The 27,233-nt window shown below is 27.2% G+C and overlaps 1 protein-coding gene and 1 long non-coding RNA gene across 2 annotated transcripts in view; both read right to left on the bottom strand.

The window, feature by feature from the left end:
• The window catches only part of LOC107439827 (coiled-coil domain-containing protein 40), a 40,591-nt gene extending 13,601 nt beyond the window's left edge, over positions 1–26,990 (bottom strand). Inside the window, exons 1-13 of the mRNA XM_016052544.3 lie at positions 26,751–26,990; positions 22,693–22,785; positions 18,589–18,688; positions 18,402–18,504; positions 16,801–16,884; positions 15,736–15,955; positions 10,485–10,642; positions 9,642–9,782; positions 8,152–8,255; positions 4,834–5,077; positions 3,908–4,090; positions 2,044–2,289; positions 241–454 (exon numbers count right to left, since the gene is read on the bottom strand). Coding sequence (XP_015908030.1) covers positions 241–454; positions 2,044–2,289; positions 3,908–4,090; positions 4,834–5,077; positions 8,152–8,255; positions 9,642–9,782; positions 10,485–10,642; positions 15,736–15,955; positions 16,801–16,884; positions 18,402–18,504; positions 18,589–18,688; positions 22,693–22,705 — 1,810 coding nt within the window. The 5' untranslated portion in view covers positions 22,706–22,785; positions 26,751–26,990. The remainder of the gene's footprint in view (positions 1–240; positions 455–2,043; positions 2,290–3,907; positions 4,091–4,833; positions 5,078–8,151; positions 8,256–9,641; positions 9,783–10,484; positions 10,643–15,735; positions 15,956–16,800; positions 16,885–18,401; positions 18,505–18,588; positions 18,689–22,692; positions 22,786–26,750) is intronic.
• LOC122270220 (uncharacterized) lies at positions 13,930–15,050 on the bottom strand. The gene is made up of 2 exons (XR_006225679.2): positions 14,934–15,050; positions 13,930–14,074 (listed from the first exon to the last, which is right to left on the bottom strand). It is a non-coding gene; the product is annotated as an uncharacterized lncRNA (long non-coding RNA).
• Positions 26,991–27,233: the final 243 nt, after the last annotated feature.

Here is a 27,233-nt window from a genome sequence, read left to right as displayed (position 1 = left end):
CAGAGAATTGATTGAATATTTAAAAATTAAATATTCAGTCCATTCTTTACAAAAAAGAAAAAAAAATTTCAAGTAAAATAATTGTGTCAGATATCAACCTTTAGATCACGGATAATCAATTAAGTTTTTGAATTAATGATGTCAAATTTCATAAAATAAGCATCAATTCCCAATATAAAATCAATTGCTTGTTGGCACAAGCTGTTGACAATAAATATGTTTATTAAAAGAGGAACTAACCTTCTAACTGTATTTTCTTGCCTTCTAATATAGCAATTTTTTTACTGTAAAATTCATTTTCCTCTGACTTAATTGAACTTTGTTTATTTAAAACAAATAACTGCTGCTGGCATCGTAAATATTCTTCTTCCAAATTTCTCTTTCCTTGCTCTGCAATAGTTATTTCTTTTCTTAGGTTTGCCAGTTCTCTTTCATATGGTCCAAGTTCTTGGCCCTGAAACATTTGTAAATAAATAAAATATTAGTTTCACATTAATGAAGAAAGATGAGGAAAGGTAAATAATGATGATATTAACAATATTTAAATCAGCACTTTTAGGATTACAAGAGTTACTAGTTACAAGAGTTTATCAATGTGTAAAGAAAGTTTTTCAGTTTATCTAATCTCTGCATATAACCATGTCATCACAACCATCATGACCAAACATTAATAAGGAACCAAAATTAATTTACACAAAAAGCTAAAATTTAAAAAAAATAAATTAATACTAGCCTATTAAATATTAAGTTGAACTGCTCATATAGTTACACACAAGAAAAAATTTGAACCATGAAAATCCACGACCTTTTAGATTTACTGTTAACATTCAAATTCTTTTTTTTTTTAAATATAGATCAGGAAATTTAATTATGTTCCAATGGAGCTTTTACTGAAAGTAAACTATAACTTATGATAAATTACAAACTTTTATCTGAAATGGCTAATTATTGTTACTGTGAATTTCAAGAGACATTATTTGATTTAAAAAAATGGATTTTCCTTACAAGTGGATATTCTAAATTTTTCTTAGCTTTTTAATCAAGTTCTCCTACTTATTTTTAAATATTAAAGTTAACTATAGAGAAAAAGGTGAAAATCTGGCATAAACATTTTAAAAGTTGTATACATCTCTTTTATTTAATTTTCTTTTATTTTGAATGAATGTCTTTTTAATTCAACGTCAACTAATTAATTAAAAGTCAAAAGTAATTAAAAGTCAACTAAGATCGAATTTTATTAGCCGAAAAACAAAACTAAAATTATATAAGACACTCATTCTGCCTGTCTTGCTATACGGAAACGAAACCTGGACTTTAAACCTTGACGTCCAACGCCTGATAGAAACGTTTGAAAGAAAGATACTTAGAACTATCTTTGGTGCTATACCAGAGGGGGGATGTTGGCGAACATGGTACAACTTTGAACTTTATGGGCTCTATAAACATCCTCAAATTATGCAGATAATCCGAAGCAACTGACTAAGATGGCTCAGCCATATATGGAGAGGCTCTGAAGATAGTCCTGTAAAAATTGCCACCTTCAAGAACCCTCAGGGGTCCCGCTCTAGAGGTAGACCACCTACTCGATGGCTCAAAGACACCGAAAACGACCTCAAAGTCCTAAAACTTAAGAACTGGAGGGGAGTTGCCATGGACAGAGGGAGCTGGAGAAGGCGTGCTGTTGAGGCAGCCAAGGCCTGCAAAGGGCTGTTGCGCTCCTGAAGAAGAAGAAGTCTTTTTAATTATAGAAAATATAATGATAACTATTAGAAATGTGTTACTGAGATATTAAAGTATGCTTTACAAGATCTTAAATCAATTACAACAAATAAAGAAATTTCGTTAAAATTGGTCTGTAACTTTTAAAGATATTTGTGTCAGAAATTTTCCCTTCCTCCATTAGATAAAAATTATACTAGAAAAAAAAAGATAATAAAAGAGGAAAAATTAACTAAATAATTAGATTTTCATACAGCATTAGTACATATTATATAGTTTTTCATTTATCTACTGAAAATCATAAAAAAAATTTTAAAAAATTACACCAGCTTCACTAATCATTTCTTTCAGTTTGTTATCAAGCTCACGAATTTCACCACGCTTCACGTCAATTTTCTCTTGGCTCTTTAAGGCACTTTCTTCACTCTTGTCCAACAAAAGAGCTCTTTCTTTTCTTTCCTGTAACAGTTCCTCTAATTTATTTTCCATATTACTAATATAAGTTCTCAGATTGTCAAGTTTCAACAAGAGTTTCTCTCTTTCATTTTCCTTCTTAGCACCTTTTTCTTCCTGAAATTCAATAAAATGATTTAGGTAGAAAAAGGAAAGTATAGTTTTAATTCGAAATTTAACAGAAATCAGAATTAACAAAAATAAAGTATGATATTCCTAAAATATGATAAGGAACTTGAGTTCATTTTATTTTATAATTTTGTAAAAAGGTTTTTTTTTATTTTATTTTAAATTTAGTAAAAATCAGAATTAACAAAAATAAATTATGATATTCCTAAAATATAAGCAGCTTGAGTTTTTTATTTTATTTTATAACCATCGTTAAACAGCCGTAGTTTATATAGCATAAAAAAAAAGAAAGATTGTATCTTAATCCATAATGCATTATTTAATACAAAACCACAACCAAAATAAAGTGAAAAGTATGAGGTCTAAAGACCCAATAGGTTATAATGAAATCTGTTTATCTTTTAAACTTTAATATAGCTTTTGCAAATAGAATAAGCATGTTAAGGTTGGGTGATTTCCCCCACCTTTACCATAATATCCACAAATCTTGCTTTTCCCATGCACCAGAAGATTATTATAATAATAATACAGTCAAACTCGCTTAAAATGAGTCCTGATTTAATATGAAGCAAGATTTAACCACAACAAAAGAAGTACATAATTGGTAAAATTTTAATTTTGAATGAGCACAGCTCGCTTTTAATGCACAAACATGAGTTATTTTGTGACTGAGAAAAAAGTTGCAGATTCTGAAAATTTGAAAATAAGTTGAGAAAATATTTAAAGTTACATAGCTATTAACGCTAATGCTATCACTTTCAATATACATACCTAGTTCTGAGGATATTGTAACTAAAATTGAAATTCAAACAGATGAAAAAATAATGAAAGCAATGCTGACAGCAACGGATGTGAGGTATTTCATGCTAATTCAACCTGACGTACACAATCACTTTTGAATGAGCAGAAAAACTTTTAAACTTTTTCTGATTGCAAGCATGCAAATAACAATGTTTTTTGGGGATACGAATCTTATTCAGACAATAACACAACAAAGAGGTAATAAGAGAATTTTAAGCAATTAACTAACTTTTGTTTGTTCTGCACAGAAATGAAAAATAATAAAAAACAGTACAAATATAATTGAATAAGTACATATGAACTTTTACGATTTTTTTCGCTAGCATGTTTTTTTACGAGCACTCGATTATAACGAGTTAATATTGTGGTCCCTTCATGCTCTTCATAAACGAGTTCAACTCCATTTCAATAATATACAGTTATGAGTTATAGATACTATTTAACTGTTGAGTGAATAAAAAAAGAGTAGCATTGTTGCATGTCGCATTGTTACTAAGATGAGGAAGTTAATAAATGTGATCTTCAGATGAGAATTTTAAGTACAAAGAGTAAAACAAAAAGTATAAATAAAAAAATTGTACAATATATGCTAAGTAGATACTAATGAGCATGATAACAATCAGAATATTATTATTTTAAATTTAGCAAAAGTTAAATAAACCCATGGCATTGGATTTTTTTTTTAAAAAAATTAAACAATAATGTGATCTAAGAAAATAAACTTTTAAAAAATATTTTTTAATTATTTTCACAATTAAAAATCATAACATAGAAATGAACACTAATGAATATTGTAAAAACTTACATTCAAGTGAATAAAATTTCTGGTATCCTTGATTAGTTTTTCAGTATATTTAGATGCCTTTGTAATAGTCATTTTTTCATGTAACATATCCATGTGTTTCTTTTCCAGATTAGTTTGAGAAGCATATATTTTTTGAAGTTCTTTTTCCTTTGCCTCAAGATCCTTCTCTTTCACACTTTTACTCTAAAAAATAAGGGCACACATAAATATAAAAACAATTTATTCAATAAACGAAAGATAAATTCCTGTGAATATGTCACCGTAATCATTAAATTCAATTGAAATTATGATTTCAAACTTTTTTGAACATTTGATTTGCATTAAATAAGAAAAAGCCTTTTTTAATGTAACTAAAAATAAGACTTATTTTTTTAAAAAATAACATCGTAGAACGCAACAAAATAAAATACATTAAATAAGCTTCATATCATTTTGTAAAAGAAATATTACAAAAAGTAATAAATTTTCCATTGGCAAATAAAAGTTTAGGGTTTTTTAAAACAAACATGACAGCTTTAACTATTCGGTAATTTGAGTTAATATAAATATTACTCATGGTGGCTTTTTAAAGCCTAGTTTTGCAATATTCAACATTCACAACAATATAAACATTCTTATTACAACAAAAAAAGTGAGTATTTTAAAGTTGTGCAAAAATCAGAGACTATATTTAACATACTCTTTTAAGACAATATAGCTGCAGAGTTTCCCCATATTTCCCAATAGCTGACTACTATCTTACTTAAAAAAAATATTTTATCGTATGAAAAAAATATAGTAAAATAATATTATAAAAGACATATATTTAATTTCAAAAAATATATAAAAAGATAAAATTAATCCCAACATATATATATATGATCCTTATATTATATTGTGCCGTGCCTTAAGACTGTGCTAGTGCCAAGAATAAATAATATACTTGCATCCAATAGAATTTTTAGTTCTTGTTCTGATATTTCTACGGTTTGATCCAAAACAGATACATTTTCCGCAAGATCATTTTCACGCTCAACTATCTCATTGAGATCTCTTTGAACATTTCCTATATCTGATTCCCTAAATTGCAACTGCAAAACTAGTTGCTCATTTCGTTCGAGTTCTTTTCTTAATAGTTTTTTGTATGCTATAATGTCCATATTAAGAGTTCTAGAATCTTCTTCAAAATGCCTATGAACAGTGAACAATATTTATAAAAAAAGACAAAACAATGAGTTCAAGTAAAGAAAAAAATAAACTTTATATGTATATAAGCTTATATAGTATTAAAAAAGCAGAAAATGTCACATAAAAAGTTAAGCCATTGTTTTTTTCCCTCTACAATGATCCAATTTCTTGCAATCTACAATGAGTATGGCCTTGCATACGTTGAACGACTAGACATACAATTAAACTATGACTAAAAGTACACAACCAACATAAGCAAAATGAAGACTCCATGATTTACCATCACTCTATATGACAGGAATTCCAATCATAGGTTTCAATTTTTTTTTCTGCTAAAATCATTCAACAAGGCACTTCAATACTATTCTTAATTTCTGGGAATCATGTCATATTTTTAAAAGTTTCAATAATTAAATTAATGACTCTGTTAATATTGAATTCCTTTCTAACGCTCTGAAATCTATTTTATTTTGCTTAACCTTTTTATTCCAAAATTGCTAAATATATCGAATAAAATGAGTTTAACACCATTTTCTCCCCAGTAAACTAACTAAATTCCCCAACCTTAAACAGGGTTGCTACACTATTTTGAGAAAACAATATCCTGACTTTTGCAGGTTTTTCCTGACCTTTTACAATAAAATTCCTGACCCGCCGTTTCCCACTCCAACAGAACTTTTAACATTGCAGTTTCAATTAGTAATAATATGCTACTTAGTCATAAGTATCATAGATTGAATAGGATAAACACTTATATATTAAAGTGGAATTGCGTAATAGCACTTTATATCCCAAATTATATTTTCAGAAAACTTGTGAAACATATTTTTAATTATCATGATTAGATTAAACTTTTAGTGTGTTTTTGTAGTTGGATACGAAAACTATTTAAATAAAAAGATCAAGAAAATCTGCTGGATTATGGAAATATTATTTAATTTAATTTTAAGTGGAATCAAATGCATGAGTGTCGTCAGGATATAAAGGGTTAATCAAATCTGCGAGATATGTATCAGTATCCTCAAATAATATTTACTCTTAAAACGTACTAGAATATTTGTTACATTAAAATATTAATTTTTAAAATTCACAATTTCACTTAAAACTGACTTTTCTTTTGAAAGATAATATTGAAATATAAAGGGGAAAGAAGTGAAGAAAAGTTAATTAGATACAAATAAAAATTCAGATAGAAATATTATGCAACTTGTGAGAAAAATAAAATCAAAAATATTTTTTTCCCAGTATTTTTAAATTTATTTCTGTAATACTGTAAGCTTCCGGAGAAACTCAGGGGCTCCTATGCTATATAATATTTTTCAACATATTTTGCTGTTTGACAATTTCTGAATCAAGAACATCCAGTTCTGTTGCAGCAGTTTTTGTCAATTTAGATTTTCTTAATTTCAAATCATCTATCTTTTCTTTTATTCGCTTTCTAGAAATTTAAGCTTTTTTATTCTTTCGTTTTTCTTTTTTTTTGGGGGGGGGGGCTTCTAATGCATGTCTCCATCTTGTTCTAGATCCTTTTACAGCATCTAGCATTTTTTCATTAATGTCTATGTTTTTAATTTCATTTATAAATGAAACATAATCATACACACACTTTTGCGAAAAAATGGAGTCTTCAACCAATAAGCTTTTATTGATTGAAAACCCCCCTTTGACTGTTGCGTTACCAGGAGAGAGGATAAGAACAATTTTTATAACCTCCCACAAGTTTTAAATTTTTTTTTCTCCGTGCAAATATTTCGAAAAAAAGTTATCTAATCTCTTTTGCTGTGGATTAAACTCTAAGAAACTCTTTTGCTCTTCGTTTTTTTTTTTTTTTTTTGGCAGTATCACAAAACAGTAAAAATTCCTTTTTTGATTTTTCTGCTGTTGTTTCAGCTACTATTGTCTGTAAACCAGTTATTCACACAAAGAGCAATAAACCTAGCAACCCTATCGAAAATTCTTTATCATTGGATAGACAGGAGGAAAATTGCTAACAGGACAGGTTCTACCAGGGAAAGAGGAATGTTATTATGAGGAAATTACATATTTTGAATTACAGAATTTTTCCTTGAAACTTTATTTTTGCCTATCAGTCTTTGAATGCACTATAGTTTTTTTTTTTATTTTCCTAACTTTATGAAAATGTAAGAAAAATCCTGACTTTTTAGTTTAATTTTAGAATAGCCTGACTTTTGCAGGTTTTCCTGATCGTGTAGGAACCCTGTTAAAGGTCCTATTGCTGATATCAATAACCAGGTAATTTACTATATTTCTTATCACTGTGGCCTAGCATATAATTTGACAAACCAAACATACACTTAAATTTTAACTTAACATGGCAGAGATGTATAAAATGAAGTTCATAAACAATCTTCCATCATCCTCTGCATTGCTCAACTTCTGATTATAAGTTGGAGCTTTCTTCTATTAACACATTGCTGAGTGGTCACAAGTTAACTCATGTTTTCATGGCCAAGCGTTGGTGAGCGGTCACGAGTTATAGCAATCATGTTAGCAGTGATCTCGTGGTGACTATTTTAAAAAGTGGGCGTAATTTTCCTTACTTTTCAAGTTTTACTATTTAATTCTCTACCAATTTATTATAACTTTATGAAACTTGATATATTTGCAAAACTTGTGGTGTACCATTACACGTAGGTGATTGTTATACTTTTTATTATATGAAAAAGAACGATTAAGAGTTGAATAATAAACAAAATTCTTTAGAGTTTATTTATATTGTTTAACTTCCACATCTGTTCCACAGAAAAGCTGCCGGTCTGCAATGTGTTAAAACAGTTGAAGAATGTTCCTCAACCAATAACCTAAATGATCTAAAGTATTTTGTAAAATCCTAACAATTTAGTTAACTTTTTTAGCATCCTTTTCAAGCTTTTTTTTCTTCTTATTTTAACTGGTTAGCAATTTCTTAAGCATCTCTCTGTTTCTCTCTTTTATTCTGTATTTTGTCACTGAAAAAGGTGTTTGATTACAGTATCAAAATGTCTGTCTCTTTTCATGTTGCTTAAGCTTTAATAACAGTAAGTTCAAATAAATGTGTTAGGCAAATAAATACAGACCTAGCTGATTCTCTGATTTCTGCTAAAACTCGGTCTTGCTTTTCTAAGGCAGCTAAACTTTGTTTCCACTGATGAACTATTTGTTGTTTTTCAAAATGTATTGTCTGAAAAAAAATTTAAGTTATCAACTTTTAAGTTCACAGAAAATATAAACTTATAATAGTTCTAATTCTCATAAAATATCAAAACAACACATAAAATTTGACATCAGGATCCATATAATACTGAAATAAATAAATAAATTATCCTCAATTAAATATCAAAAATAAATCACCTGAATTCTGAAGCAATCTGCAACATAATAAATTGTAATCTACTTATGATAAATATACATTAACAAATCGAGAGAAAAAATTAAGAGACATACAATATTTGAACATTCATTATAACAGAAATTTAGGGTCACTTTTCAAATAGAAAAATAAAATATTCTCTGATGTTATAAAATAAAAAATTCTCTGACTGTTTTTCGATGAATTTGAAGAAAAAATGAGTCTAATATTACAGAGTATATTCTTGATTCTGGCGACAAAACAGAAATAATGCACCTTCAAAAATAAATTAATTAATTAATAACATTTGCCATTCATACATCTTATATAGAACATTTAATTAAAAAATTTAGGTAGTCTGATGAGGTCCTTACACCAATGGAAATAAATAAGCTGTAGTTTGAGCACCTTCAATTTGATGAAGTTTTAACTTTAAACTATATATACATTTCCCAAAAGAATTGTTCGAACTTCAAATGAAAACTTTAATATTAAAAAATCGATTAAACTTTTCCTAAAAATATTTATATTACAGAGATATTTCCACTTAGGTGGAATTCAATAGCATTATTAATCCTCAATTTTATTCATATTTTTAAAAATACTAACAATTCAGCATTGGGGTAATTTTACAAATATTAAATAATTCAATCACAAATTCTTTTCCTTTTCACAAAAATTCAATAAGCAATAGCAGTGATAAGAAAACCTCATAACGTTGATCTAATTCAGACAATATGATCACACCACCTAAACATGGATCGTCTATTCAAACTTGTACATTTCATCAATATAAAGAGTTTTAGACATAACGGACAGTATTAATAGATACTTCAGAAATAAACTTTTTGTACCTTTAATGTACTTTTACAAAATACCTTTATTTATTTGTTACCAGACAAAAAATTATATACACTTAATCTCTTAATCCTCACTTTGAAATATACTACTGAAACAAATATTTGAACATTCTTACTAAAATAAAAGTACATACTTTCAATAAAAACGTTTAAAAAAAAATTAAAATTAAAAATCTTATTATTAAAAAGAGAACAGTGAGAACATAAAATTCAGTAAATAGTAGGTATTTAATTAAGACAGACATAAATAAAATAAAATAGCATAAAAAAAGCATTCTGGTGCTTTTTTAACAGCTTTAAAATAAAATAATAAAATAATCTTGATATAAAATATTACTTAAATAATAAAATTGCTAACCTCCATTTCTACATTTGCTGAATTCAATTCCTTTCTTAATTCAGATGCTTCTTCTCTTTTGATGCCCCATTGAGTTCTGTAGAAATTTATCTTGTCTTCCAAGTTAAATCTGTTATTTTCGATTTGAGAAATTAACAAATCCTGAAGAAAAAAACTGCATTAAATAATACTAGTAGGGTTATTACATAAATCATAATTAACTTTAAAACAGCTATTTCTTCATAATGAAAACTGCATAGAATAAACAGGTATATTTTAATACTTCATTCCTTAGACATATGCAATTGGTGTTTCTGCACTGGACCTCATGCTTTATAGGGCCTTGAGCAAAAAAGAAGAAAAAAGATATCAAAAAGGAAATTTAAAAAAAAATTAACCGTGGGTACCTAAAAGAACTAACTAAATTTTGTGGAGATATGCCACAGTGTTTATGATTTAAAGCATTAAAACTTGGTATGTGCAGTGTATCTAATGGGGTGGCCTATCCAGTGTTTTTCTTTAATTACTTTAGTTTGAAAATTCTATTTTGTTGAATTGCATCAGCAAAATTTCATCATTACTTTTCATTTTTCATAATTGTGACATAACATATACTTTGTATTGTAATTTTTAATTTAAATTAATTTTTTAAATTTTTTTTTTAAAAATAAAATCAAACAGAGATATGTAATAATGTCTTTTAGTACCTGGTCCTTTGGACCAATGACTAAAATTTTTGAACTTCTATCCATCAAATGAATAAGAAATAATGCAAACTTAACATTGGGAGTTAAAAAGTGTTTGAGTTATCCTGTTTTATTGCATAGAAGACAAAATAGAAAGAAAGACATTTTGTATAATCACCTGTCTAAGCTTTTGAATTTCCAATAATTCTTTATCCTTGGTTGATTTTTCCACAGTACGTTGGAGACTTTTAGCATCAGTAAATGACTCCATTTGTAAAGACGTAAGCTGAACCACTTCAAAAGCTAATTGCTCAACAGCTTTTTGTAATTCGAGATCTAAGGAAAATGAGATGCACAAAACAATATAAAATCAATTGTTCCAAGTATTTTTTCTAAACATCAGCATACAAAATGTTAAAAAAAATATGACTTAATTTAATTTCTACTTCAATATTTAAAATTTAGATTGTATTAGAATAATTTTATTAATTTTGAAATAAAAATTTATTATAAATTACACTTAATCAACACAATTATCTTATTTGATAGCATAAATAATGATCAATCAATTTTATACAATTATAATTTTACATATAAATTATTATGATTATTATTATTATATATATATTATAGGAGCAAAGAGTTTAAGATGAATGCTTTAAATGTACCATATTTACTTCAATAAATGGTTAAAATAATGATAAGAAAAGAACAAAGACTCTTTTATTTACTTGATTATAGATTATTAATATCCTTTAAAAAAAACTTGGTTATAAATACTTACTAAATTTTAAATTTATTTTCTGATTAATTATTTTCAAAATGAAATATAGCCAAGATTATCTGATGTTAGATTTTCCAACATGAATGAGAAATATTCAGAGGACCTACTCATTGTAATTTTCTTCAGATAATTGATTACCAATGCGATTGCCCTACAATGAAATTCTTTCTATACATATTGTATGGTTGAACACTTAAATTTTAAAAGCTTATCACAGTATGGATTTGGTTTGATTGTTTCTAACACACGAGAGAAACATTAATAGATTATTAGCCACAGTCTGGGATTTATCTTGAAAGATGATCCGAAGACAGACAAATGTGCACACTACACTACTCTGATTTTGATCAAGGGCCAATTATTGGTGGTTGTAATGACATCACCTCTGCACTTCATGACCCAACTGTTATACCATGCCTAGACTTTTAAGATTCTGAGACCGTTGAAGTCATCACATAATGCCTCTATCACACGAGAGAAAAATATGTGCAACTGCAAGTGTAAGTGAAACTCTAAGCGCAATTCCTCCGTTCGGAGTTGCCGAAAGGGTTGCTTAATTGCCTGAACGGTTGCATGTAATTGGGTTACCATATTTTGTTATTTATCTTTACTTTTGGCTCATATTTTATTTTATCATATTTTATTATATCATAGTTTCTGAACGATGTTCGTAAAGGGAGGAAAAAGAAATCACAGACGCTGTAGAATATTGATTGATTTTGATTTAATTTTTTACATTTGTATTTGTGTTAAGTCTTTTTTTCAGCAGCAAATTAAAATTCTAAAAAACTTTATTTCCCCAATAGTGAAGTAGCATAGTATAAAAAGGATTATGATTTCTACCTCATAATATGAGATGATATTAAGATATCATTGAATTTCATGCTGCGTCCCTGAAAGGATAAGGGGGTGAAAGGGAGATGGACTTAAATACATGCTGCGTCTCTAAAAGGATAAGGGGGTGAAAGGGGGATGGACTTAAATACTATCTAGAATTTTGACAATTTTTTTTATCTTGATTTGAGTGACTAAGGTATAAAACATGGTGCGTAGCGTTTTTGAAAAGTGCTTAAAGGTGCTTATTTTCGATTTTCATTTTTTAAAGGCCCTTAAAGGTGCTTTTCTTAATGGGTGTTTTTAAAAGGTGCTTTATTTTCCCTTTTCGAAAATGAAATTTATGAAAGGGAATGTCGATTTTCGCCACGTATTATGTAAAAACGTGTTTTTCACATTTTTCTATTTCACGTTTTCAGAATTCATTCAACCACGATCAATTTCAGCGTACCGTCAGTCCATAGCGTATGAAAGCGCCAATCATTTTACAGGTTTGGTGAAGTACTTGCGAGTCCGCATGTGCGTCTAGTGAGCTGGGTTCGGTGAGATCCTTGCTTTCTCATGTGCAACTCTGCTGTATTTTGCAAGATATTCTCAATTTCAGGCTTTATTTTTCACCCTCTGAAATCGAACCGAAAAATCTCTTGATCATTTTTTAATGGCTAATATAATCAAGAAAAGAGTTCTTTGTCAAATTCTAGTTATTTTATCATGATCATGTGAAGTCTGAGATTTATTTTGCATTTTGTCAATTTACATAGTGCTTAAAAATATTTTTTGAGTGCCTAAAATGTTCTTAAAAGTTGCTTATTTTTTGTTGAATTTGGCTCCGCACCCTGTAAAAGCATAGTTTATTTATATATATTTACTATCTAACATGCTAGCTAGGCAAGTGCGGTATCGTTATCTATGTATACGCTAAATCGAATGAGAATAAAAACAAGCTGTCTGATTTAATAGTTTAGCTACTCGAAAATTTATAAAAGTTTCATGTGTAGAAAGGACAATTTTATGACTTATACCATTTTATGCAACTGACATTGCTATCTAAACAAGTAAGGCATTTCTTCAAATTTAATTTTTTAAGCTTAATTAAAAAACATAGTCCTTTGAAATAATTCTTTAGAAGAAATGAGGGTTTAATGTATGAAATATACAATTTTTGACTTTCCTTTTGCTCATAAAATATTTATAACATCAAAACTATTAGTTCTATCAAATCAATTCTATTTTTTTAATTTAGTCTAAAAAATACATAATAAATAATGTCTATACTACTAATGTCTATACTTGTCTATACTACAATGTGTCAGAATTTTATTGTCATCAAATTAATTTACATTGCATTAAGGAATCATCACGCCCGGTGGCTGAGCGGTAGCTCTTCGCGCTGTCGTGCCACAGGTCCCTGGTTCGATCGTCGGGCCGAGCAAGGTTGACTCAGCCTTTCATTCCTTCAGTGGGTCGATAAATGAGTACCAAGCATACTTGGGAGCTAAACACTGGGGGTTTCACGTATGGCTGACTACCTAACCGGAACAAATGCTCCTGCATCCCAGAGCCCAAAGGTCAAGAAAACTGAGATGGGCACAGAAGGCCTTGGCCCTCTGTGGGCTGTGCCGCTGAGTTTAGTTTAGTTTTTAAGGGATCATCAATTTTATTCATTTACACATTGCATATCAGGAGTATCACTTTTATGAAAATTATTTTTTCCAATTTCTTAGTAAAATTGTTTTTTAAATATAAGAGGATTTTCAATGTCATACTTACAATTTATTATTGTAAAATTTAAAACATTCTTTATTGATATGAGATAATTTAATTAAAAATTATAGGATTTATTTTAGGACAAATTTATTGTAATATACAGTATATAAATTAAAATTTATTTATAACTATGAAAAAAAAAAAAAATTTTATTAAGAACATACTTTTTATGTATCATATTATTTTGTTACAGACTTTTACATGTTTTGTTTTGCATTTTAAATAATACAAGAATCAATTTAAAAAACAAAACATTTATTGTCAAGTGAAACATTTAGAACATTATTCATTTTCATTTCTTATTTTTTAATTTCTTTCATAAAAACAGTATTGCATCTCTTTCCTTCTTCACCAGACAAACCTTACAGGATTATACGAAATATCTGAAATAAAAGAAAGAAATCACTTTCATGATAAAATTTTACCAACACATTATTAGAATAAGAGAGATTAAATACCATTAATTTGAAATCATTTAAGTCCTTAGGTATCCCCTTTAAACTTATTTTAAGTTTGACAGATATTTTGATTAGAGTTCTAAGATTATTCTATACACTAATGAAAGATGGCAGGTATATTTGGTTTTGTAGTTCTTATGTTTGGATTGAAATTTGTTTTAAGAAAAATAGATTGTATTTATGATCGAAGACTATTAAAAATTTATGTATATTGAAAAATTAGTAAGGTACACTTACATACTTACTGTCATTGTAGAAAAGCTAAGTATCAAAATATAAATGTGAAGTATAAATAAAAAGTAAAGTATCATTAGTAAATCATCACACACACAAAAAAAAAAAAAATTGAGGGGATGAATGTAGAAACAGACAAGGAGATTGGAAATTTGCATTTTAGATTTTCAAAAATTAAAAGAATTCTTAGGGAAGAATAAAATAATTAATTCACAAATAATTATAATAATAAAAAAATTTCAAATAATCGGACACATGCTTTTACAATCAACAGTAATAAAGTTTAAAATTTGAAAATAAAGAAATATAATCATTATTATATTTTATGTTATAATAATGTAACAAAGTTTGGCGAGTTGCTTGGCGAATATTTCAAAGTAAAGCTTTTCGCCAGTATAAATCTTTACATATATAAAAATAGAAATTATTTCTATTTAAAGTAATTAAAACTTTGATCGGAACAAATTATAATAAGTTTTAATTTTATTAGCTTAAAATAAATAAATATTTTAAAAGAAAATTTATCTAGAAAATAGTGTACTATACTCACCGATACTAAAATGATGTGCAGGTTCCTGTTATGGTAGTACCTCAACTGCATTGAGATGGTTATTTCATCGTGTGAAAGTATTTTTAATGCTTTGATTTTAAAGAAAATGTTATTATTAAACTAAAAAACTGTTCCGTTACGTCTATAAAAAAATTTCATCCGATCATACTCTTCACCAACGTCGCCGCCATTTTTATTTACATTTGTATACGTCATCACATAAAATTGAAACGTCATAAAAGCAAACGATCTGATTGGTTCATGAAAGAAATTGCCTGAACGGTTGCAGATATTTCGTGCAACCCTGATTTCTATATCACACGAGCAATTTTTGGAGAAATTTCACTTACAGTTGCACTTACACTTGCAGTTGCACATATTTTCTCTCGTGTGATATAGCCATAAGAGTGGATCCGGAACCAGTACGATACAATTAGAGAACTGCAGTCTGTTCAGGTACTCAATCTTGAGAACAAACTCAAAGACATAACCCACTCAGAACCAAATCTTCCCAACAAAAATCAAAGACATAGGCCACTACACCAACTAAGGAGCTCATCATAGCATGTAAATAAAAATATTGCTTTGGTAATTCTTTTTGCAAAAATATCCAAAAAATATCTGTATTTTCATTTAATCTTTTTAAATTTCTACATCAAAAAAATATTAGATGATTAATAATTCCAAAAATTTTATTCTTAAAACCTCCGTTTGATGCAATTTAGAAAAAAATTATATTAGATTAGTAAAAAAAAAGTGCTAAACATTTATTACTGAATATATTACTACACAATAAGAATACCTTTTTTAACTTCACTTTTCCGATTCTCCTCAATTGCTTGATAATTGTTTTTAATATCAGTACACTTCTCATGATTGGTTTCTTTTCTTTCGACTTGTTCTTCATACTTGACATGAATAGCTTCTAACTTTTCATCTAATTGCTTTAAATCCTTCTGCAGATCATAGCCTCTTTCAGCAAATAACTGATTCTCTTTTTCTTGGGCTTCAATAGTTCTTTTCTAATTATAACAAACACTTATTTAATTTTTGAATATACAGTGCTTGGTAGATAAAGTATTAACAAGTGTATCTTTGAAACAAAGAATATGTGAATTTTTGAGTCAGGTGAAATTATATCCGGTATCGCGTGCAAAAAAATTTTTTGAATAAGTATTAAAACATTAAAAAAAGAGGATCAATATCAGAATCCACAAAAATCATTTGGTATTTTAAGTTTGAAAAAAAAAAAAAAAAAGAAAGAAAATTCATGCTTTTCTTTCGTCCTTCGATTTACATACTAAAAATAATCATGATAAAATGCATACAGTTTTTATACTTTTATTGACAACGAAACTAATTATTATTTTATTAATAATGAAACCAAACTTATAACATAGTTTTAAACAACTAATGTTTTACATACTTTGCTCTCATAGTGACCTTAAATGAAATACACATTTAGAGATTAAGATATTTTTATTTAGAAAGAAAATTATAATTTCAGAAAAAATATTATCAAAATAATTTTTGCAACGTACATTAAAAATAGATTTTAAGATCAAAAATAAATTATTAAAAGTAATATTTCTTTTGTACATAAGTAACATTTAAATATTTTCTATATAAGAAAGAGATTTTTCTTAAACCCTTATAAAGTAAATGTAAAGCAACTAAAAAACAAGTTTTTATTCCTAACTCTTATTCACAAGGCATTTATTAAAAGCTAAATTTAAAAAAAAAAGTTTTTACTCCCATAGTTGCAAATAATTGCATTTTAGTAGCAGGTTTAAATTAAAAGATACTATGAAACTGAAAGATTAAAAAAGATTTAAAGTTTCTTGGTAACAGTAATAAAAAAACATACCAAATCAATAAGTTGATCATCAGTTTCTTGATTAAGCTTCAACAATCTTTCTTTCAGATCATTTTGATACTTTATCAACAAAGGCTATACCATAAATAAATTATATTGCAAATTAAAAATAAAGATTTAAGATCATTTAAAACATAAATAGAATTATTTTTCAAATTACACAGTAAATTGAAAAGCTTAGTAAAATAATAAGTTATATTACATTTTGTGTGCTCTAAGCAAAGAATTCAGCCAAAATCTTTAATTAGCAGTTTTCAATAGAAAATATACATTGAAAATACCTTTTTAAAAACTGTTAAAGTTTCTCACAAATTTGCAAAAAAAATTTTAATACATGCTTCACTTATTCATTAAAATATCAATGGTAAGTTTAAATATTTCTTTTTTGTTACTCAACCCTACATGGACTGAAATTTATTTTTATCAAAGTTCGAATATTTATTATTTCATTGAATTACAACATAAATTACATAATTATTGTTACATTGAATGAATTCAACAAAATCAAGAATGTTTTTTCTAACAGTTTCTCAGTTATATATAAAGAGTTCTAAAATTTAGACAAGAACTAATTCTGACAGAAAATTATCTAATTTTGATTGACAAATGGAAATGAAGCCATGCTTTTTCATATAATTTATGTTATGCCTTTTTTGAAATTCTGGTGAAATTTAAAAAAAAAAAAAAAAAAACGTAGCACAAAATCCATAAAATAATTATAAATAGATTAATATTTCTCGGACCTCTATTAACAATAGAATCAATAAATGCAATAATAATAAAGTCAGTTATGTAAATTACAGTTTCAACATACAGAAGAATTAGAAAGCCCAAAAATATTGATGATTAATGAAATGGCTTAAATTTCCTCAATATATTATACACACCGTAAAATTATTCATAGGTAGCTGAAAATGTATGCAATAAAGGTTTTTGTTACAAATTTTTTTTTAAAAAAGCTTATTTTTTTATTTTATGAAATCTGCAAAATAAAAATTGAAGCAGCAATTTTTCTTATAATTTATGGTGAATAATAACAAATGCCTTTCTTGGAACCCTGGGGAAATATTTAATAAAGCACAAAATATATTATTGTTAATTAAGAATTAGAAAATAATTTAAATAATCAAAAAATAGAATTTTAATAGTTTCATATCTACCTTCAAACTAAAAATTACTAGTTCTACAATAAAAATTTATTTTTGTAAATTACAATAATCTCTCCACAATCTGAAGAATTAGTGAAGTAACCATTGATACAGTAAAATGGTTGAAAATGTTTCCAATATTTTTTTAGAGCAATTCATAATCACAAAAGAAAGACAATGAAACGATCAAATAAACTGCAAAGCAGATAATTTCCTCAAGGAGAATCCCAAGATAACAGTAGCTTGAACAAAATGATATAATGCCAGAAAGAAGTTATAAATTATTTCAAATTGATATGTAATAATGTTTTCATTAGTAGCAACCATATTATCACAGTGAATGAAAAAGCTTGAACATGCATAATAGTAGAAAAACCACATTTCATTATGAAACTTGGTTAAGTTTAGAAAATGAATATAATAAATTATGTAGTAAAAACATACATGATCGAACAACAAAAATTTGTCATTTCCGCCTCCTACATCAAGTTTAATATTAAAACCAGTCCTTTCACTTCCTTCAGATTCCAAATGAACATGCGGAGCACTATTAAAAAAAAGACAAGTTCATAAAAAGTAATCCAATCGAAATATAGTACAAATATAACTTAAATTTGAGAAACATAATCACTTTAAACTATCTCCAATGATTATATTTTCAACAGAAGCTGAAGATTCTGATGTACTTGGCGCAGAATCACTTTTAGAGAGATCCAATAACTGAGACTGACCTGTGTAAAGACACTTGCATCTTAGGAATTAAAAATAAAATAGAAGTGATAATAGTATAAGTATTTCAGTTCGTGGTAATCAGCAAATAATTACTTCTGGTCAGAAAAGTGGTTTAGCAGATCATAACTAGAGATTTCAGAACTTTTGCTCAGGCAATTAAAAAGAAAGGCAAACTTATGTGAGCTACACTGCTTCATTATAAATAGTTAAAATAATTTTCTTCCTTTTTTAAGAAAGAATAGCTCATTAAGTTGTCAATTTGAAATTATCTGTAAATGATGTCCCACAGTTTTCAATATTTTTGTCCCCCATGTCATATTTGTTACACTCAATCATATCACTTAACTCCCAGTCACATTTAAAATTTTGTTAAATACAGGGCAAGTCTGAACAAGGCGGCATAATTTTACTGGGTTATAGAACGCATCTACACGAACAATATGAATTGTAGAATGTAAGATCGGAACACAAGCAGTGAAAAGGTAAAAGGTAGTTTTGCACTCTCACATTTAAAGAATCAACACAATGGGAAAAGAGGCTTTGAAAAACTCTTTTATTTACCGGGATATGACTGCGGTACAAAGAAATCATTTAAAAGAAAAATATATAATCGATGTTGAAATTGCTCGAAGAAATGCCAAAAAATAAATTTCTTGCTGTTTTTATACGAAAGTACATTACACTCTACACTGCAGATATGAAAATTGCATTGCAGCTGGGAGAACTTTTGAGCGAATTCTTTGAGCATTTCTTCGAGAAATTTTTTGCACATCAACTACATCCTTTTCTTTTGAGTATTTTCCTTAAAGATCAATACTATTCCCGTTAATAAAAAGTTTTCTGAAGCATCTTTTCCTAGACGTGTGTGTGAATTCTTTAAATGGGACAATGGAAAACTACATTTTCTAATCATACATTCTATGACAAATATTGCTCGTGTAAATGCATTCTATCACCCAGTAAAGTTTTGCGGTTTTGTTCAGAATATTTGCGATTCAGAGATAAAGAAGTGCTTATTAAAATATTTTAAATTTTAAAATTCAGGTATATTTTTCTATTGAATAAAACACAATTTTTTTTTAACCCTCTTAGTATTAGTTCAAGCTTTTTCCTAATTTCCAATCCAGCCGTTTCTAGTATCAAAAAACTCGTTCTCCAATATTATTTGATGAGTAAGTGTTGCGTAGCAACATAAATTCCAGAGCATTTTTATCCATGCATTCAACCCTTGGAGAGTTAAAAGTATTAAGGCCTTAAAAGAATTTCTTTTAAATGTAAAGTTAAGGAATCAAGTTAAACTTTATTTAAGATCATTTTTTTAACACAAAATAAAAAAGATACGCATATCTTTTAAGTAAACACAAGCTGAAAAAGATACGAAAGAAAAAAAATATATACATATGTAAATAAATTAAATAAAGATAAACTAGATAAAAATAACTTACATAAAAATATTTAACATAATTTTAAATGATCTTATTTCAACATTTATGACATTTTGAGCAAGGGCAATTTTAACATTTACAAATGTCATATTTACAGACTATAAAAGCATATATCTCTGTTAAAAACAAATCAAACAGTACAAAGAATTTTTTTTAAACAAATTTTGGGTTCATTCACATTTTATCCAACCTTTATAAACATTTAGAAATTTAAAATGTTTTTAAAAAATAAAAACTGTTTTTTTTCCTAAAGTTTAAAGGCTTAAATGTGTTTAAAGGCTGTCGACATGAGTTTCATATATCTGACTCTGTCCTTTGTCTGGAACAATAGATTGCCACTGATTGACCCCCAGATCTCACTAAAGAGAATTAACGAACCTAGTCTTCCTTTTTCGCGTGTACCTTCAATTTTTGAAAAAGTCACAAATTTAGTTAAGATTGAATCCTTACATATAAAAGCCATCTAATGTGGTTAGTCTTTAAAATTTTGACAATATTTAGTTCTTTAAATCTACTGTAATTTTCATAATAATATTGTATTCTATAGACATCATTTTGCTAAACTGCACCCAAAATCTTTCAGAATATTTTTCTCTCAAAGATCATCAACTTGTGTTTTTTAAATTTATTTAGTGACCAGCTTTCACTGTCGTATGAAGCAATTGGCTTAATTCAGGTTTGGCACAGGTAATTTTTTGTTTTAACATTGATAAATTTGGGCTAGAATCTGTTTCTTCACCCATAGAAACCTTTGATTTTTTTATTAGTTTATAACTGTCGTTGAACAGCCGACCGAATTTTTGAGTTCACAACTACTAACGTTCAACTCCGTAACCTTGCAATTTTGAACCCAATCTGGAAAACAAGGAAACTCCTGGATCAAGTATTAGGAGAAATTTGCCTTACATGGAGAGGAATACCACAAGAACCTCCCACGGTTAGCCTGATGGCAAGGGGAGTCTAACCCATGATCCGTCTACCACTGAGGATCTTTCACGCCAGCACTATGGTCGGTGCAAGCCGGATGCAGATTTGTATCGATCAGCCATCGCTGGGATTCAAACTTGGTTAACTTCATTAAAAGGCGGGCTCTCTATGCCCACCATCCTGGTGCAGAAACCTTTGTTTGTTATAAATAACCTATTCGTCTACTTCCAAGTTTTTTAACCTGTTGCGCACACTCAAAAGTAAAATTAGTAATTTTTAAAAGAGATATGTCATGGTTTCTCTGTGTTACAGCAAAAAATTTAGTTCTGTTACAAAAATTAGACGTAATAAATTGTGTTATGTCAATGACACTGTTTTTAATTTTTTAAAAATAATTTAGTAATAAAAGTTGCTAAAAATTAGAGTAAGCAGAAATGGCACTAGAAATTAAAAAATCATTAACACTACTTAAAATTTTTTAACAAACTTAGATTCTTTTAAAGTTTTTGAATATAATATTCAAAAATGTTAGAATTGCTGCAAAATGTGTGATGTCAAACTTCTTTTTACCCTCTCCTCTTCACAATTTCACAAACTTCTTACAAAAATCAAAGAATGTCATTTCTGGACCATTCCATAGCACTTGATGTAAAATTCAATCACTATATCGCTTTTGGTCACACCTTTACAAAAAAAATTACCAAGTATCAAACTAACAGAGATTTTGTAGATTATTTTTCTGACTTCTAATCAGCATAGAAATAGGTTTTCAGTTCTGTCTGAAATAAGTTTTCCGCCCAAAATTCAACAAAGCTGTTCATTTCTTGAGGACAGATCAACAAAATATATTCTCTTGCTTATCCACTTAAAAATTACACAACACAAAAGCCACTATTTCATAACAACAAATTTAATAAAATAAAAAATTTCCTTGATATTAGTTTTCTTTTTGGATATTATTTCATTAGAGGACTAAGAATTTATTTACTTTACTGGTACATAGGTGAAAAAAAGGTTGAAAACCCCTAAAATAATATAGATGTAATCTGTCAGAGATCATATGTAATGTATTTAGAGATCAGCTTATTTGATATAAAATTACCAAATGGGCAGATCGTTACAGAATTCAGTTCTAAAGAAATAAATAAAAATAAATAAATAAATACCTAGTTAAAATGGATAAAACATTGAAAAATAAAAAGAAATCGGCTATGAGAAGAAAAATAAATATATAATACTACTACGTAAGATACTTTTATTCTACAAACAATAGCATGAAAATTTCAAAGATTTGTAGATCTTGCTGTTTTTTGCAAATTATCCAGACACTAGCAAAAAAGTTATTTTGGTAACACTTCTAATTTAAAAGGAACTAAGAATGGTTTATAAAATGTTTTTCTTATGCTTCATTCAGAGAACTGTTTTTTTGCTCACATTGAAAAATTATAAGAAATTGTGCAATCAGTATTTTTTCCTGCTCACGTTATCAATTAAAGCAGAAGAATCACTCATACTATCAGTATTTCAAGTTGGTATCGAAAAAGATGTTTCAGTTCATTAAAAAGTGTGAACCATCATAAAAAGTTAAATACCTATTCTTTTTTTTAAATATTTTTTATTAGAATACTTACTGTTTTCCTCCATGTATAATACTTAAAAACACTGCAACAATCAAAAAAGGAACATCAAAAAAGTCTGGAACAATGCATCAGTATACAGACATCCTAAACATCAAAGATAATAATTATAATCACAATATATTCTTATAAAAACTAAAATTTGAATTTAAAGACCAAAAAAATGATAGTCTTAGCATTTAAATTATGAATAACAATATCAATATTAAAAAAAAAAGTGAAGACAATTAAGGAGCTTTCTTTTTGGCAAAATTACAATAAGTATATCAAGAATTCACAAGTTTTTGGTTGTTATTGGCATGGTTTTTCAAATTTCATGTTTTGTAAAACTTTCAATGCTAAATTCTTACAATTAATTGTTATTAACATCATAAAGCTGCAATTCAAAAAATCCTTTGCAAATAATGGTAGTAAATATCAAATATAAAACTCACTTATTCCTGAAAAAGAAATCACTATTCTTAAAAACTGGAACAGTTCACAATTATTTTTTAAATAAATATTGGTGTCATTTACATATCCTAAAATTTTTATAAACATTCAGAAATTTAAAATATTCTTTAAAATTTAAAAACCTGCAGTTACAGGTGGAATACATTGTGTTAAGTCCGTGACACTCAGGTTTTTAAATTTTGCTTTAGAAAGTTACTAAAAATTCCAGTGAGTCTAGATGGCACCAGAAATTATTTGGATACAATTATACATAATTGTAATTGTCATATTTTGTAAACTCTTTTCCCAGTTACTATAAATAGTTGTATTAAATATCAAATATGGAATTCATGTAGTCCTTAAAAAATTAATCAAGAAATATAAAATTTGGAACAGTTCTTATCTCAGTGTATTACAGTGTTCTCCCTTTTAGAAAGGCGGCTTGCCCGGCTTTCCTTTTGATTCCTATAAATACCGATCTCTTTATACAAATAAGCCACCATCCTTTAAAAACATTGCTTTTTTATTCATACTTCATTTTGAAAAAAAAATTTATTCAGAGTTTGAATAATAATGGACACTTACAGCATCTCTTAATTTTTTTTTCAATCGCAACTTATTGAAAATTCTCTCCTGTAACCGAAAATCTGATTGCTTTTTTGTCAAATGTTTATTTTATTATTAAACATTTAAACTGCTCAAAAAGTTCCCTCCATAAGTGGAGCAATAAGAAACGATGTCTGATTTGTTATGATGTCACATGTGCTGAAAAGAAACGTGCTGCCTTGATTTGCTAAGGTTATTTCAAAGCTCTTTTAATTTTGATATCACTTATATCTTATAAACATCCTTTGTAAATTATAAGTAAAAACTTTGTGAATTAAATTTATAGTTTTAAGAGTGTGCAAAATTAAAGAAAGATTTTAAAAATTTCAAACTGTTTATTTATCACTAAAATATCTGAAGAAATGATTACGCAGCTCTTCAGAACAAGTTAATATTTCTTTTCGGCTGAAATTAGTGGTGTTAAAATTCATAGAAAATATTATTTTATTTCACTTACTTTTAAGTTAAAATAATGCTCCAATACTTAATTAAATGCTAATTAAAATAATGCTAATTACTTAATTAAAATCACTCACAGCTATTTAAGTATAGGGTGGATGATTTTACAGTATTGCAATAAAACAAATCAGTATTTTCAGAAATCTAGTCCACTTAAAAATAGCAATCCATTATCATTAAATTCTTTGTGCTATAGTTCAAAAATTCAAGCAATGTAATTTAATTATTGTTTGTATTTTTTTTTACTTGAGTTGAAGGACTTTTTTTTAAAGTAAAGATTTACTAATGCCGTTTATGTCTACTTTTTTTTTCACTATGTAATAAATATTTAAATACACATTAATGCTTATATTTATTATTCTTTGAGTAGAGAGAAATTTTACTGCTGTTAGAAATTATTTTTATTTTCAAATTTATATATTTTAAATCTTGTTTCTGCAATAAAGTGTTTACAAAGTATGGTTATTGTTGATTTCTCTCCTTATTTTTGCAAACTAATTGTCAGTGCTTGCAATGACAAATTCTAAAATAGTAAAATGAACAACACATTATACATTTTTATATTTATTAAAAAATTAAAAAGTAGACAGAAATGTTGACATCTTTTCTCAATATTTTTATTATTTAAGTAAATAGAACCTTTGCTATGGCTATAAATTATTTTATATGTATTTATAAAATTTAATTCTTGTTTCTAAATAAATCCATGTGCTTGATTTCAATACTCTTATAACATAGAGTAACACAATTAAAAGAAAGTTAATAAAATCTAGTGGAATGAATTAAATTTTTATCTTACTTTACTTAATTTTAAATAACTTAATATATTTTTTTTAAGGAAGAATTGTAAGCTTTGCTGAGATCACAAGTTTTTGAAAAGACAACTGGTATATTGAAGATAATTCCCAGCATTGAATTCACACCAGGAAAAATAAATAGATAACTTAAGCTTACCTACATTTTTTAGAAGTAGAAAATTTCGTCAACTATTAACAATGTTTCAGTGGGTACAATTGAAATTTAACATTGCTATAAAAATATGTAATATTAAACCCACATTTTCTTTGAGCTACATTAGGGTACAATTTATTAAACATATCGTTGTTCTCCCTTAGTTATATAGCATCTAAAATAGTAGGATTTTATTATGAAAATTCAAATAAAAGCAAGAAGTATTGGTTTTCACAGCACAGCGATTGTAAATGAATGGCAGATGGTCGTGTGTGACATCAGTTCATGAATTATCATGTGACTCCCCATTTCAGAAAAAATTAAAGGAAGCCTTTTTTATTGATAAATAATTTAATAAATAGTACTTTCAAGAAAGTAATATAATGTTTTCTGGGACTTTTAAGGGATTTTGAATACATTAAGATTTAAATAAAAAATTTATTGTAATTGTCCACTACACAGGTTCAATTCTTATCACTGTTACAAATATTTACTTTGTTAGGGTCATTCTTAACTTGCTAAATTTTCATCTCTTTTTCCATGGGGGGTATTAACAAATTATTTAATGATTTAAAATTATTTTTTAAATAAATACCTCTTTTTTTAAAAAAAAAATGCTTTTAAAAGTTTTTTTTTCTCATAATTTTCAGTTTAAATGATAGAAAAAAGCTTTCAAGTTTTTATCAAATAATCATTTATTAATTATAATTTATTAATAATCATTTATTATTCAATTAATAATTTTTAGTTTACTTTTTTTGAAAAAAATTTATACACAGAGGTTTATTTTTGAAATACATCCATAAAATATTATAAGACGGCAATTTAAAAACTGTTGAGATTTAAAAATTGAATCGCTCAGTTATTTCATAATATTACACATTTTAATAAACTTTTACAAAAAGTTAACTGCCCATTTTTTAATTTTTAGGGAGAACTCTGGTATTGTTATTGTAATACATTGTACAGTTTTTTGCCCTAGCCCTCAAATATTAAATTTACATTTAAGTATAAAACATCATTATAAAACTTTACTTATTCTTTTATAGATAATTATATAAAATGTCAAATATATAAATTAATCAATTTAAACATAACTGGGACAGTAATTTCAGTATAGAATACACATTATGTAAATCAGGTTGAAAACAGTTTTATTCCAGTTTTTTAACCTTAATATTAATTTAATATGGGTAAAGCAAATTTGTGTAAATTGCTGTTGTAAGCAACTGCATCTTTTATTTCATTATTGTCTCATTCTCTGTCCTAGTTCTAGGTAGGTGATACTTTATCAAATCTATCTTTGGGTAAAATATATTTTTCAGTTAGAAATAAAAGTTTACAAGTAAAATTATTAATAATAAGCAATGTATTCAATAGTTTATAAATCATAAATATTTTATTACGAAGCATTTTTTTCATTTGGTTACGGGGATATTTTTGTATTGTGATCTGTTTCGCCAACTATTTTTAACTCTAAAGAGACAATGCGTTATAAAAAGTAATGATAATATCTACTGTCATTATACAAAAATATTTTTTTTCAGGCAAAATAATTTGGTATGATACAACATGGGCTAAAATATGAAAGAGAAAAACAAAACCTTCTAGCAAATAACATTAACAAGAGAGTTTATTTAGACTGTCTTGCCAGAAATCCCACAGTTAAGCTTCTAGTTGATTTTATAAAGAGATCTCGATAGAATTTATTTTCATTTTAAAAATAATAAACGTTAACTAAAATCATATTCTTGGCTGTCAAGTTTCATATCACCCGCGATGCGTTAAATTACGTATTTTTACTTCGAATTGTTTACAAATAAAGTTGAATGGGACTTGAAGTTAAAGTCAAAGTGAAGTTAAGGCCGTGTTTCAATATTAGTGAACCAGTCACGTGACCTCAGTTACTTTCGGCGTGATTAGGTTCTGACGCTCTCCTCCTTCAGAATCTTCTGTGAAAAGTGCATTCCTGATTATATTTATTACTTGGGTATTCTTCCTTCTTATTTGGGTATTTTATTTATTTTCAGGGTGTTCTATTTTTGAATTGTTAAAGAATTTATGTTTCTAGACTTTTAAAACAGTTT

Source organism: Parasteatoda tepidariorum, chromosome 10, assembly GCF_043381705.1.
Source record: "Parasteatoda tepidariorum isolate YZ-2023 chromosome 10, CAS_Ptep_4.0, whole genome shotgun sequence".
Taxonomy (NCBI): domain Eukaryota; kingdom Metazoa; phylum Arthropoda; class Arachnida; order Araneae; family Theridiidae; genus Parasteatoda; species Parasteatoda tepidariorum.
This window is presented reverse-complemented; position numbering and strand designations above follow the sequence as displayed.